Below are 14,757 nucleotides of genomic sequence, written 5' to 3'. Positions count from 1 at the left end.
AGCTAGGAGAAGGGTAGGATCCCATTTGCGATGGACGGGATGGAAATGAGACCCCCTCCTGGAGCATGCACTCTTAGATCTGTGCCAGGCTCAAATCATGGGGCGCCCCGTTTGGTACCAGTGACCTCCATCTCCACCTCAGGCCAGTTGGGAAGTCCTGGTTTATAGTCTAAATCAATGGCTGTTGTACCTGGAGGCAGTGCTAACATGTGCTCTACTCTGCCTCTCGGCACAGGTCTAGCTACAACACAGCAGATCATCACTGCAGGCAAAACATTGCTACTGAACTATGAGATTATTGTTCCTTCCATCCTCTTCCTCATCTTTGGTTTGTGCCACTGTAAGCTGTTCTTGCATTTCGTTGTGCTGTCTTCTTATCCTTCAGAGAAACAAAAGCATTGGAAAGAGTGAGGTGAGAACACTTTACCACTGCATTTGCTGACAAAATTCAGGAATGTATTTGCCCAGTTGTATCCTTCCAGACTTTTCTACTCTGGAGATGACCATCAGCTATACAAGCTAACCTGCCTGCAGCATGCTCCACCTTATCCAGACCAACTTTTTCACCGTCGCCTTTGGTCCTCTACCACTCTGGACAGATAAAAAGAAATATTCTTATACTTACACCAGCCTCCTTCATGACCTTCACCTTTTCATCCCTCTTCCTATACTGTCCTTTCTATATCTGTGCCAGTATTGGCTTGTACCCTCGCTTGCTGGCAGGTAATAAGGGCATCTACCACCCCTCTCTATAAAGACACATTTCTCCTGAGCTCTCTCTCTCTTCAAGCTTCTTAAAATGACCCCCCCCCCCCCCCCACAAGTCCCTGAATTTCTTTTTCTATGGAAAATTGCACCTTTCTGCACTTTATGGAAAGCTGCAAGTGAAATACATCATCACACAATACAAAAAAAAAATCCCTCCCTCATTCATTCATTTATAAAACTTTACATACCATCTTCTTTGGGAAAATAATTGTCAAGTCTACTTCAACCTTACAGTCTGTATCAACCTGGTCAGGCTCCCGCTTCATGGTTTAAGGAGGTGTTGCTGTACTGTTTATCATCTGAGGAGCCCTTAACCCCAAACCCCCCCCCCCCCCCCACACACACACACACACACACACATAATGGCATGAATCTTAATGCAGGCTAAAGTCTGTAACATCTGTATAGTGGCTGCCACTGTCACAAATTCCAGGACTGGAGCCCAGTTGTGTCTGTCTTCACCAGGGCTGAGAGGGGGAGGCGGGGGGGGGGGGGGAAACATTCCCCGGGCCCGGGTCTCCAAGGGAGGCCCGGTACCAGGGGTCTCTCTCCCTCTCCTGCTCCCATGCCACCGATGCCGCAATCCTCCGTTTCTACCTGCCTACCCTCAGCTCCCTCAACAGCCCCCTTCTGTCTGCCATCCGGCCCCCTGCATTAAAAAAAAAAATCTGTAAATCGGCAGTGCAGCACCTCGCATCTGTGTGAAAGCGAGATCATCTCGGGCCTTCCCTCATTGTGTCCCACCCTCGCCGAAATAGGAAGTTACATCAGACGAGGGCGGGACACAGTGAGGGAAGGCCCGAGGTGATCTGCCACTTTCACACAGACGCGAGGCACTGTGCTGCCGATTTACAGGGGTTTTTTTTTAATGCAGGGGGTCGGATGGCAGACAGAAAGGGGTTGTCGAGGGAGCTGAAGGTAGGCAGGCGGAGACAGGGGACTGCAGCGCCGGCAGCCTAGGAACAGGAGAGAGAGGCAACAGCAGTAGCGATTGGGGGAGGGGGGCGCCGATCCTTGGGGGGATGGCCGGGGGCGGCCTTGCCCCAGGCCCGGCTCAGTCTCTCGGCGGCCCTGGTCCTCACTTACTTTTCTCGGTTGAAAATCATGAAATCCTTTTCAACGGATTCAAGGTGCTCCTGGAGATGACCGTTCTTTTATCATCCCACCCAAAGACAGGCAGAACAGTAGACAGCAATGGAAAAAAAAAAAGCAGAGTGAGGCCATTAAGGAGACATCCTTATCATTCATAACAACAGAAAGAAATTATAGTCCTCTGTTGCCTTCCCACTCTCCCTCCATCTTGCTACAACTGTAGAACCAGCTGGCTGCAGCGTTTTAATGCTTCCCTGTGCCTACAGCAGTCACTGTGTCAATAGCACTGCATTAGTAACTAGAGAGGGGTCATTGCATGCACTTCTCATCTGAAGACCATCATCTGTAATTTTCAGCCCTGGGTACTGTTTCTTGGTGTTAAAGTGGCAGATTTGCAAGGTGTTAAAAAAAAACCCTCTTTTGCACAACTGAACGTCACTTAAGATACTCTCCTTGTGGTCTTGATACTGTTAAGTATGAAAGTTCTAAGGGTTAACCTCCAGCCCTCTCTCTCTGTGTCACTGTCCTGATCAATGAACTGCCAACATGCATCCATGGGACAGCATCCTTGCTGCACTGCACAGCAAAGCTGCCACCACCAGGCCTTTGTAAAATCAGCAAGTGAAGGTGCTGGAAAACCCCCCTGGTGAAATAAAAGATTCAAGGCCCACCTTCTGATGGGAAGCTCCATCATCATGCCTTCACCTTTTCTACCCGTTTGGCCACCTTGAGATCATCACATATGATCACACCCAAGTTCTGCTCTTCTTTCATGCCAAATACGGCCCCAGCATTGAATTTCTGGGTTCGCCGACGATCGTGGGAGTTAGCCGGGCTCACTCCCTTGGCCTCAATATCAGTTATTAGTAGTTACCCATACTATCCTTACAGACCAAGTTCCAGACAGGCAATCTCTAGGTGCCCCCATTATAGACCTGCTTTCCACATGCCAGGTGAGGGAGAAATATTTAATTCTCACCATTTTCCCTCTGCCCCCGCCCCTTCCCGAGTGACTTAAATGGATACAGAAGTAGAATACTAGTTAATTATTATATGAATTCAACAGCTAACATTAGAAGTTTAATGTGTTTGTTAACAAAATGAACTTATTTGAGATATTACCAGGAGTAAAATATTCAACTAATAAATCTGCTATTAGTAGCCTTGGTGGAACTGGCCAAAAATGAACAAGAATGCCCAGCTGCCAAGGTCTGCTACTGTATGTACCATTCCACATGGGAACTCTGTCTCAAATGACAATGTTAACAGAAAGGTGCAGACTCCCACAATGTCTTATTGATGAAGCTTTGTCATAATTTCTGCATTATCCCAAGTGCTCACCTGCTCCGAGTGATTCTTCCCCGCCTCCTTCACTTTTTTTGCCAGACGCTTCTTCTTCTTGTGAAGAGGTTTGGACTCTAGTATCATTTCTTCCAGCTCAAAGGTTGGGTCACAGTTCAGACGACCTTTCTGCAAAGGAAAGCAAGAGGAGCTGACACAGAACAGCAGAAGGGTCTTTCGGTCACTCCATCAGCCCAAAGCTTCCTTAACAGTGCCCTACAGAAATCATAATCACATTTTTCACTGCATTTTGGTCTGGTTGAAATTGTTAATTATGGGAGAGGCTCTTTGTTCATACCAAGTACTTGTCAGGGATTAATGAGGCAGGAAGGGAGTCAAGAAGGGCTCTGGATTCACTCTGAGTAGCTGTCAGGTACTCATTGGGACGGCTGGTCAAATATGAAGAAAGTTCAAACTCCAGAACAGATTTTTGTTCCTGTTCACCCTAATTTATCCACAAGGACAAAATTTAAGGATCCTGTTGCAGGGGTAAGGGAAGGGGAAAATGGACTGAGGAGACAACAGTAGGGTCAATGATTATCAAGGAATAACGAGGGACTGAACTTAGCTACCAACAGTCCCGCTTTTCTGTGCAAAACTGGAATAAGATCATGAAAGCAAATGTGCGAAACCTGTGCAGAAGGATATGATGATCTCAAGAGAGGCTCTCTAGATACTTTAGGTCCCAGGTGTACAGACATGACGTGATCTGGGTAGATCCCAGCTCTTCCCTGTTTACTGTGCTATAATCCCCCCAGGTACTTTACACTTCTCTTGCTCTCTCAGGGGTACTAAAGTCAATAAATAGAGACTAAAATATCCAGAACCTCATCTGTCCACTTAAAGCACTCTGTAACTTATCAATGACAAGAGAAAGGGAACCAGCAGAGGAGCAAAGCTACTGACAATTCTTTTGTGACTTACGGTGGGAGTGAAATCCGGCACGAGCTGCTTCTGTAAAGCAACATCCCAGTTCACATCGGCAAGGTATGGAAAGTTCTGGATATCAGACAACTTGCAGAATCGGTCTTCAGGACTTGGCTCGAGGAACTGGCAATGGAAACAAAGAAATTTAGTTGGGCATGGGTGATCATGAATGCTGCGGAGCACCTTGAAAGCAATCGCACCCTTACTGGGACCCTTTCAAGGCTTCTTCTTACCATTACTGGATTCCGTGTGGTTCCACTACACATACACTACTGATAGGCAAAGCTCAAGCAGCCATATCTATCTCTGGGAAAACCACAGCCTATGCCGACTGTGGCAACTTGGATTTGCTCATCGCAAGAAGTAAACAGTTGAACATCACCTTCCAAGACTATGTAGATCCCTACTCTAGAAACACAGTACTGGAACTTCACTTTAGAGTCTTCTACATAAATCAAATGGTGCTAAAGACCACAACCACCAGCACTTCCATTTAATCACAGGACAAAAGTAAAGGCAACAAGAGGAGCTCATGTGGAAGATCTGATTAGAATACCAGACACAACAAAGCAACAGAAGGGGGACTAACTCTCTGTAAAGCAATGGAGACAACATCATGGCAATTACTTCAGAAATACCTTGTGAAGTAACGACACCATTTCCAATGACCAGGAAGAGGGGTATGTCACCGTCGTCATGTGAAACACCTGAACGATGTCATTTGCTGCTGTGCTGGAGTGGATGCGGTATGGCCTCTACTCCAAAGAAAAACATATTAAAAGAATGAAGAGAGACTAAAGGACTGTGTTCGGTCGACATCATCTATGACAAATGGTCACATCATCTCCATTTCTTCAATCCGCTGCTTCCCTACAAGGAGTCATTAAACTCTACTGGAGCAGATACGGCTAACAGAACTTGAGTTGGGGGGGGGGTGCGGAGAAGGAAACAAAGGAGAATGGGAAGAAGGCAAAGCATCATATTTTAAATGGTAGGATGAACTTGCATTCCAATTTCCAATAAGACAAAGATTTTGAAAGGGATCAGCCTTTATGCAGTATTAAGCGCATGACACCAAAATCTGCACATTTCGAAAGTTCCCTGCAGTGGAGCAGGAAGTGGGACCTGAGCAACTTGGCTAAAGTAGCTAGGGTTCCCTTAGTCAAGTGCTTGGGAGACTGATTTAATTTCCAATCATAGGACCCAGCTCTGTGGGCACCTGAGCACCCCCGATATTGAACAAACTTCTCGACTATGTCCAGGGAGAGATCATTTCCATTGGGTCTAGCATCCCCAATGATCTTGAAAAGTTGGCTCCTAAGTTGGGTGCCTAAATCTGAAAGTCCCTACTGCTACCCGCTTTTTAGATGCTCAGTCAATTTTAATTAATTTTTATCGTTCACACCAACAATATCAACAACAAGCATAATCAATTATCATGCAGGATTTTTAAAGATATAATCTCTCCACCCCCCCCACCCCCACCCCCATTCCCTGGGAGCAATCATTTGCATCTAGAAATGTCACTCTGACTGATCACACTTCAAAAGCTAACAAGTAAACAGCAAAATACATGGAGAAATGGACATTTATGCACTGGTTATGTGAGACAGGGAGCAGCCATTTTGAAACATAAACATCAGAAATATCAACGGGTCAAAACGAACACAAATGTTTATATGACTCAGGAATACAAATGTTTAGGTTAACCGAAACAAACTTTTTTTCCTGAAGTGGTCACAGAGCCCGGTATCCCTTGCCAGCTACATTTTCAAGGGGACGTCAACCTCTGGGGGATTAATGGGGTGAACTCCCTTAATCCCTCTAGTGGAACACAATTCAATGAAGCACTTTTCTGAAGCCTAGACTTCATGGGTGGCAGGTGTAAATCCTGCCATTGATCTTTTTGGATCTAAGTGTACATTCCCCTTCTAGTACGTTATGAGACCTGCAGAACTGATTTCAATGGGTAGAATCAGAGACTGCAAGAACCACACTGAATTATGATGTATTTTCAAATCCATAATGCACCCTCCCCTCCCCCATAAATATATAAAGCATGCATTTTTTATAACTTTCTCCTGCATCCAACATCTCACCCTCTCTCCCCCTGACCATGGTTCCACATTTGGCCCTCTCTCTAACCCCCCCCCCCCCCCCCATCCCTCTCCAGTGTACCTCAGAGGTGTCCCCAGTGGCCACAGCAACTTATTTTCACTGCCTGCACTGGCCTCACAAGTTTCCCTCTGCTGCATCCGGCCCTTACTGATGTCACGTTCTGTTTCCTCATTGGTGGGATGCAGCAGAGAGAAGCTTACAGGGCTGGTGCAGGCAGCGAAAATGAGTGTCTATGGCCACCAGGGACGGCTCTGAGGTACGCGGGGAGGGGCAGATACTGGGCCGCCGGCGGAGGAGAGAGGAGGCCCACCTGTAGCTAGCTCTACAAATGACTAATCATATTCTTTAAAATGCACATTCTTTTTTTTCTTTTCATTACATTTATCACCAGCTCATGTGGGTGACCTTGCACTGATTTCCCTGTGTTCAGAGGCTGCTGCCATGAACCCAGTACAGGGCTGAAGAAATAGAACACAGGACAGGTTACAACCAGCAATGTGATTTATTTTTTTCTTACCCGACCCCTCAGCAGCTCATAGGCTGTGATTCCTAACGACCACCAGTCAACTGCATAGGAATAAGAAATCTGTCCTCTTGGGTAGAACATCTCTGGGGCTGAAAAACAGAAAATCCCCAAAGGAGGAGTCACATAGGCATCGTATCACCAGGTGTGAAAAACTGAAATGACAAGGGAAGCCCTCCTGGTCCAGCTAACTCAAACTTTACTCTGAGCCATTCTATGTCTGTCTATTCTGTGCTCATCTGTTTCACTGGACTGTAATTTCATCTGATCCTTTCAAATTCATTCTGGATGGAAGAAGGCACCAAAGGAATTTGAGAAATATGCTTTCAGCAAGACAGTGCTGGATACTTGGAACCAGTGGCATAGCTATGGGGGGCCATAGGGGCCTGGGCCCCCGCAAATTTCATCCGGGCCCCTGGTTTGGCTGGCGGGGGGCCCCAACCCCTGCCAGCTGAAGCCTTCTTCAGCCACGTTCGCTGCCCTGCTCTTTTTTCTTCTTGCTCCTCCTGTGCACGCTGACGCTCCTTTATGTGTTTTCGCGGGGGGAGCGATGAGGCAGTGAGGGGAAGCAGCAAGTAGGTGAGGGGGAGTGACGAGGAGGCGAGGCGGTGGGGGGGCCTTGGAACCAGGGGCAGATTGACGGGGATCTGAGCCCCCAAGCAATAAGGGCCATGGGCCTCCAACCACCTATCAAAAGTGATTAAACTAGATGGAGGGTAGGGGAGATTAGGCCCCTTAGGCATTGTCCTATTGTTCCAATGGTCAGTCCATCCCTGCTTTGAAATGACTTCCAGTGGGAGACGAACCAGTAGCAGAGTTTAAACATCCTGCAGAGAGGAAAGGATCTTACAACTTCTGACAGCAGAGACCTACAAATGGGCAGACTGGGTGGGCCAAATGTTTCTTTTCTGTCAATATCTTAGGTGTTTCTTGCTTCCCTGGAATGATCAGCTGGCTCAGGTTTTGTGGGATGAGTTTATTCAGTGCTGCTGTTTTCCCCAATACACTTGATTTCCTTGGGGACTTTCCTGCAAAAAGGGCCAGGGTATTATATGCCCTAGACAAGCTTTCAGCCTTTCACCCCTTCACCCTACTGATTATGATCACACAAACACCCTCTTCCTGCAAGAAAAGGTCCCCTCTTGTTTCTTTACTTTGTGTGGTTGACAGGATCTACAATGCTGGGCAGACTTCTACTGTCTGTGCCCCGAGAATGGCTGAACCAGCCCTGCCTGCAAAGGGGAAACCAGCTGGTCCCTCTTCTAGTGAGTTGCTTGACTTATCTTTCTCCAGTATCTCTACGGCAATGACACATTAGTTAAATTCAGATTCAACCACTCTCTCTTTCTGCTATGTGTCTGTGAAGCACATTCCAGAGGGGGATTTCCAACCAGAAAAATTAAGGACCCCTCCCTCATCACCTCCAGATATTTCTGATTTTGCTCTTCCTCTTTTATTTTATTTTTTTGAGAGGGGTGGGAGGTGGGGAAGAACCTTGGTAAACCATCAGCAATACATTCAAGCCTGATGCTCAACACTCCGGTGCTGTTCCAAATAGCGCCATAAAAATACCACAAGAACAGCACAGAACAACGCCCTAATGCTGAACACTAATGAGATGCAAATAGAAGCGCGCTCATAGTGTTGAGCATTAGGGAGTTCGGAGGGAGGACTGTGCTTGGCGCATGCGCAGAAGAGTTTCACGGTAAGATTGGTTCCTCTGCACATGCACCTGGTAAAACCTGAGCGTGAAATACACATTGGCATCTGCTTTCTGTGGCCTAAATACAAGTGTTTATAATTTTTTTTATAGCTTGGATGCTTATATTTAGACACAGGAAACAGACGCCAATGTGTGCTTTCGCTTTGGTCTGCTGTTTCTCACGACCAGCGCTTAAGGGCTTGCATGAGTTGCCTTCTGCTTCCAAAAGCAATTTTTGCAGAAAGAATCTTGAGAGAAGGATGAGAATCATGGAAAATCTTCTCTTCCAACACCCTAAACGCCTACTCCGACCTACCAACAATAAGGCAGTTTTGTTTCGGGCGCTCTTTTCTGAGCATTGGGCAGGAATATAAAATGGCCTCATTAACACGAACTTGACTACATTAGTATGCTATTTGCATTTTTCATCTGCGCACTCGTTTGTTCCCACGCTCCGGGTCTCTGAACATTCTGCACAGGTAAATGCAGGCGCAAATACAGCACTGATGGCCTCTAGCGCCTGCATTTACTTTTGAAGATTGGGGCTTGAATTGGGGAGCACAAGATATGTGCCGAGATCTACACAGGACCATATAACCATCTTACTCAAATTTCAATACTCAGCTCACCCTGCAATATCTACCCACTCACCTCTAAGTGCATACAAACAAGACCTTAAATAAGTGACATAATCAGGTATGACTAGGAAGGCACAGATCAAGAAGCCAACGTATAACCTCAAAGTCCAAGTCTTAGACTATGACCTTAAACAAGTTACACTAGAGGAAAGTTTAATTACATATCATAATAATAAGACCCATCAGCATCCACTATACCCAAGCCACAATTAAGTATTTACAGACAAGCTTTTGCCTATAGCAATGTTCCTACAGTGCTTTACACTGTAAACAATTCCACAGAATAATTTTTGTGCACGTGAATTTTCTTGTAAAGTAGCCTTCTGATTATTTCAGTAATTGGAAGTTCCTGGAAGACGATATAAGAAATGAATTTCCATGTAAATGTTCTCTCTTTTCAGTGCATGTCCTACCTGTCAATGAGTTTAAGAGGATTTACTAGTACTAGGTAAATGAACTCTTCATTAGGGTCTTCATTCTGCTGAGAGTCACCTTCGTTGGCTCACATCTGTCTCCCCTCACCTGCAGGGGGTATTGCTTCCATTCTGCAGAGAACTGTCGTAACTGTGAAAGCCTTCTGTGCTATTTCTGAATGATCATTCAGCAAATACAATAATCAGATTAAGACGCACTTCAGGCTTTATAATAGCATATTGGCTAAGCTGAAATGCGTCCTCTAGAATTATCGCATCGTACTATAGATGTTGGACGTAGTGCTATAGATTAATGAGACATACTTGGGGCAATTCTACAAATAGGCACCACAAATTTGGTAGCTGGATGCAGCACACTGAGCGCCCTGTTTACTAAGGTGCGTTAGCGTTTTTAATGCACCTACAATTAGCACATGCGATAACCATGTTGGCATCTACAGGGATATTGTAGGCATGTACACAGGTAACGTGTGTACATGGTTAACGAGCGTTAAAAGTGTTAACACGCCTATAACGCGGTTTAATAAACAGGATCATAATTGTATAGCAACATTTGGGCATCCGGATTCCTTTAGAGAATACTAGCGTAAGTCAGCCCCTATGGACTGGATTCTATAAACGGTGCTCAAAATGGCCGCCAGAAAAGATCAGTGCTAAGCGCGATTCTATACAGGGTGTGTGCCGTTGATAGATGCAGTGTTATGTGTAGTAACTAAGTAAATGTAACTAGTTACTATACTTAAGTAAAAGTTTTCTTACTTTTACTTGTAAAGTACAGGATAACATTTGTTACTTTTGCTGAATAATTTTGTCAAGTTTTACTACTTTTACTCATGCTTGCATTAAAAGTAAAAATGGAAGCGAGACGTAAATGACAATTCCTCAGTAAACCAAACGAAACAGCAAAACTGGGAACAGGATTTTGCGATTACAAATTTTGTCACACAAACAGTGGATCATCTCATCTTAAATTTGGGTGTTCAGGGAATACAGCCTATGAGAACAGTGGAATTCCTTGTGCTTGTTGAACTGGTTACTAAGTCTCCAGCCAAACAGAACAGTGATGAATTGGATGACTTGAAAGTGGAAATGAAGCCAAGCTGGTAGCAATTCTTGGGGAACAGACGTAAAAACTCTTTCATGGAAAGGTGGATGCATGGAATGGCCTCTCGGTGGAAGTCATGGAGACAAAGAGTTTAAGAAGGCGAGGGACAGACAGGTGGGATCTCTTAGGAAAAGGAAAAGTTAGAGGTTACGGAGAATGGGCAGACTGGATGGGTCATACGGCCCTTATCTGTCGTCATATTTCTAGGTTTCTATATTGCTGTACCACAACACAGACTGCACGTCATCCCATGGGAAATTTTACATTGGGGTAACTGTCTACTGGACCGATAGTCTTTAGGGAGAAAGTTTGCTTGTCTGGCCTTAAGACCGAAGGGTTCCCGCACATTTGAAGTTCTTGCATCAATTGTCAAAGATATTCACAACAGAGTTTGCCATCAGATGAAAAATTGTTAGAACAACAGACAATGATTCCAACTTTGTGAAAGCCTTCTTTGTAACTGGACAGTTTGATGATAATTATGACGATAAAGATGAAGATGAAAGTGATGAATTAGACAGCACTACTTCTAATGCAGACGATGATGACAATAACAAAGATAAAAGTATTCTTTGCTATTCGGAACTCAAATGTTTCAGAGATTCCCTTGATCATAACCTGCAGACCCAGTCAGAAAACATGTCATGTTGCAAACTGGCCTAATTTAAAGGTACTTTTTTTTTTTTTTTACCAGACTGAACAATCCACTTTCTGCTAGTGTAGTTGTTGAACCTTTTTAGCTGTGCTGGATTAATGACTTATAATCACACTTGCATAAGTGACAGTCATTTTCAAAAATTTAGTTTTACTAAAAGCAAAGTGGATTGAATTGTAGAGCAATTAAGTAGTTGGGTAAAAATGTTAACAATAGTTGCATTCACCGTAGTTACAGTACTTTTACTTTTTACTCAAAAAGTATCATATTAGGCAATAACTTTTTTACTGTTACATAAGTAAATTTTTTAATGTGTTCTTCACTGTACTTTTTACTTTTACTTAAGTACATAAGTACATAAGTAGTGCCATACTGGGAAAGACAAAAGGTCCATCTAGCCCAGCATCCTGTCACCGACAGTGGCCAATCCAGGTCAAGGGCACCTGGCACGCTCCCCAAACGTAAAAACATTCCAGACAAGTTATACCTAAAAATGCGGAATTTTTCCAAGTCCATTTAATAGCGGTCTATGGACTTGTCCTTTAGGAATCTATCTAACCCCTTTTTAAACTCCGTCAAGCTAACCGCCCGTACCACGTTCTCCGGCAACGAATTCCAGAGTCTAATTACACGTTGGGTGAAGAAAAATTTTCTCCGATTCGTTTTAAATTTACCACACTGTAGCTTCAACTCATGCCCTCTAGTCCTAGTATTTTTGGATAGCGTGAACAGTCGCTTCACATCCACCCGATCCATTCCACTCATTATTTTATACACTTCTATCATATCTCCCCTCAGCCGTCTCTTCTCCAAGCTGAAAAGCCCTAGCCTTCTCAGCCTCTCTTCATAGGAAAGTCGTCCCATCCCCACTATCATTTTCGTCGCCCTTCGCTGTACCTTTTCCAATTCTACTATATCTTTTTTGAGATACGGAGACCAGTACTGAACACAATACTCCAGGTGCGGTCGCACCATGGAGCGATACAACGGCATTATAACATCCGCACACCTGGACTCCATACCCTTCCTAATAACACCCAACATTCTATTCGCTTTCCTAGCCACAGCAGCACACTGAGCAGAAGGTTTCAGCGTATCATCGACGACGACACCCAGATCCCTTTCTTGATCCGTAACTCCTAACGCGGAACCTTGCAAGACGTAGCTATAATTCGGGTTCCTCTTACCCACATGCATCACTTTGCACTTGTCAACATTGAACTTCATCTGCCACTTGCACGCCCATTCTCCCAGTCTCGCAAGGTCCTCCTGTAATCGTTCACATTCCTCCTGCGACTTGATGACCCTGAATAATTTTGTGTCATCGGCGAATTTAATTACCTCACTAGTTATTCCCATCTCTAGGTCATTTATAAATACATTAAAAAGCAACGGTCCCAGCACAGACCCCTGCGGGACCCCACTAACTACCCTCCTCCACTGAGAATACTGGCCACGCAATCCTACTCTCTGCTTCCTATCTTTCAACCAGTTCTTAATCCATAATAATACCCTACCTCCGATTCCATGACTCTGCAATTTCTTCAGGAGTCTTTCGTGCGGCACTTTGTCAAACGCCTTCTGAAAATCCAGATATACAATATCAACCGGCTCCCCATTGTCCACATGTTTGCTTACCCCCTCAAAAAAATGCATTAGATTGGTGAGGCAAGACTTCCCTTCACTAAATCCGTGCTGACTTTGTCTCATCAGTCCATGTTTTTGTATATGCTCTGCAATTTTATTCTTAATAATAGCCTCCACCATCTTGCCCGGCACCGACGTCAGACTCACCGGTCTATAATTTCCCGGATCTCCTCTGGAACCCTTCTTAAAAATCGGAGTAACATTGGCTACCCTCCAGTCTTCCGGTACTACACTCGATTTTAGGGACAGATTGCATATTTCTAACAGTAGCTCCGCAAGTTCATTTTTTAGTTCTATTAATACTCTGGGATGAATACCATCAGGTCCCGGTGATTTACTACTCTTCAGCTTGCTGAACTGACCCATTACATCCTCCAAGGTTACAGAGAATTTGTTTAGTTTCTCCGACTCCCCCGCTTCAAATATTCTTTCCGGCACCGGTGTCCCCCCCAAATCCTCCTCGGTGAAGACCGAAGCAAAGAATTCATTTAATTTCTCCGCTACGGCTTTGTCCTCCTTGATCGCCCCTTTAACACCATTTTCGTCCAGCGGCCCAACCGACTCTTTGGCCGGTTTCCTGCTTTTAATGTATCTAAAAAAATTTTTACTATGTATTTTTGCTTCCAACGCTAATTTCTTCTCAAAGTCCTTTTTTGCCCTCCTTATCTCCGCTTTGCATTTGGCTTGGCATTCCTTATGATCTATCCTGTTACTTTCAGTTGGTTCTCTTCTCCACTTTCTGAAGGATTGTTTTTTGGCTCTAATGATTTCCTTTATCTTACTGTTTAGCCACGCCGGCTGACGTTTAGTCTTTTTTCCCTTTTTTCTAATACGTGGAATATATTTGTCCTGAACCTCCAGGATGGTGTTTTTAAACAGCATCCACGCCTGATGCAAGTTTTTTACTCTGCGAGCTGCTCCTTTCAGTCTTTTTTTCACCATTTTTCTCATTTTGTCGTAATCACCTTTTCTATAGTTAAACGCTAGCGTACTTGATTTCCTAGTTTCACTTCCTTCAATGCCAATATCAAAACCGATCATATTATGATCACTGTTATCAAGCAGCCCTCGTATCGTTACCCCCTGCACTAGATCATGAGCACCACTAAGGACTAAGTCTAGTATTTTTCCTTCTCTTGTCGGCTTCTGAACTAGCTGTTCCATGAAGCTGTCCTTGATTTCATCAAGAAATCCTATGTCCCTTGCGTGTACAGATGTTACATTAACCCAGTCTATATGCGGGTAATTGAAATCCCCCATTATTATTGTGTTGCCCAGTTTGTTTGCGTCCCTGATTTCCTTTAACATTTCCGCATCCGTCTGTTCGTCCTGGCCAGGCGGACGGTAGTACACTCCTATCACTATCCTTTTCCCCTTTGCACATGGAATTTCAATCCACAGTGATTCCAAGGAGTGTTTTGTTTCCTGCAGAATTTTCAATCTATTTGATTCAAGGCTCTCGTTAATATACAATGCTACCCCTCCACCAATCCGATTCACCCTATCACTACGATATAATTTGTACCCCGGTATGATAGTGTCCCACTGGTTATCCTCCTTCCACCAGGTCTCAGAGATGCCTATTATATCTAATTTTTCATTTAGTGCAATATATTCCAACTCCCCCATCTTATTTCTTAGGCTCCTGGCATTCGCATATAGACATTTCAAACTATGTTTGTTGTTCCTAAGTACATCATGCTTAGTACTTGACAGTATTAATTGGCAATCTTTTGTCTGATTTTTATTGTTATTTAAAGATACCCGATCTACTACAATCTCTTTTGCAACCTATCAGGATACTCTA

General features: G+C 44.4%; 1 protein-coding gene across 1 annotated transcript in view; it reads right to left on the bottom strand.

The window, feature by feature from the left end:
- Positions 1-279: 279 nt before the first annotated feature.
- Positions 280-14,757, bottom strand: part of STK32A (serine/threonine kinase 32A) — a 55,776-nt gene continuing 41,298 nt past the window's right edge. Inside the window, exons 6-11 of the mRNA XM_030212560.1 lie at positions 6,764-6,861; positions 4,767-4,883; positions 4,126-4,251; positions 3,202-3,330; positions 1,855-1,919; positions 280-379 (exon numbers count right to left, since the gene is read on the bottom strand). Coding sequence (XP_030068420.1) covers positions 280-379; positions 1,855-1,919; positions 3,202-3,330; positions 4,126-4,251; positions 4,767-4,883; positions 6,764-6,861 — 635 coding nt within the window. The remainder of the gene's footprint in view (positions 380-1,854; positions 1,920-3,201; positions 3,331-4,125; positions 4,252-4,766; positions 4,884-6,763; positions 6,862-14,757) is intronic.

Source organism: Microcaecilia unicolor, chromosome 8 (genome assembly GCF_901765095.1).
Source record: "Microcaecilia unicolor chromosome 8, aMicUni1.1, whole genome shotgun sequence".
In the NCBI taxonomy this organism is placed as follows: domain Eukaryota; kingdom Metazoa; phylum Chordata; class Amphibia; order Gymnophiona; family Siphonopidae; genus Microcaecilia; species Microcaecilia unicolor.
The sequence above is the reverse complement of the archived record's forward strand: the minus strand, read 5'-3'. Positions and strand labels throughout refer to the sequence as shown.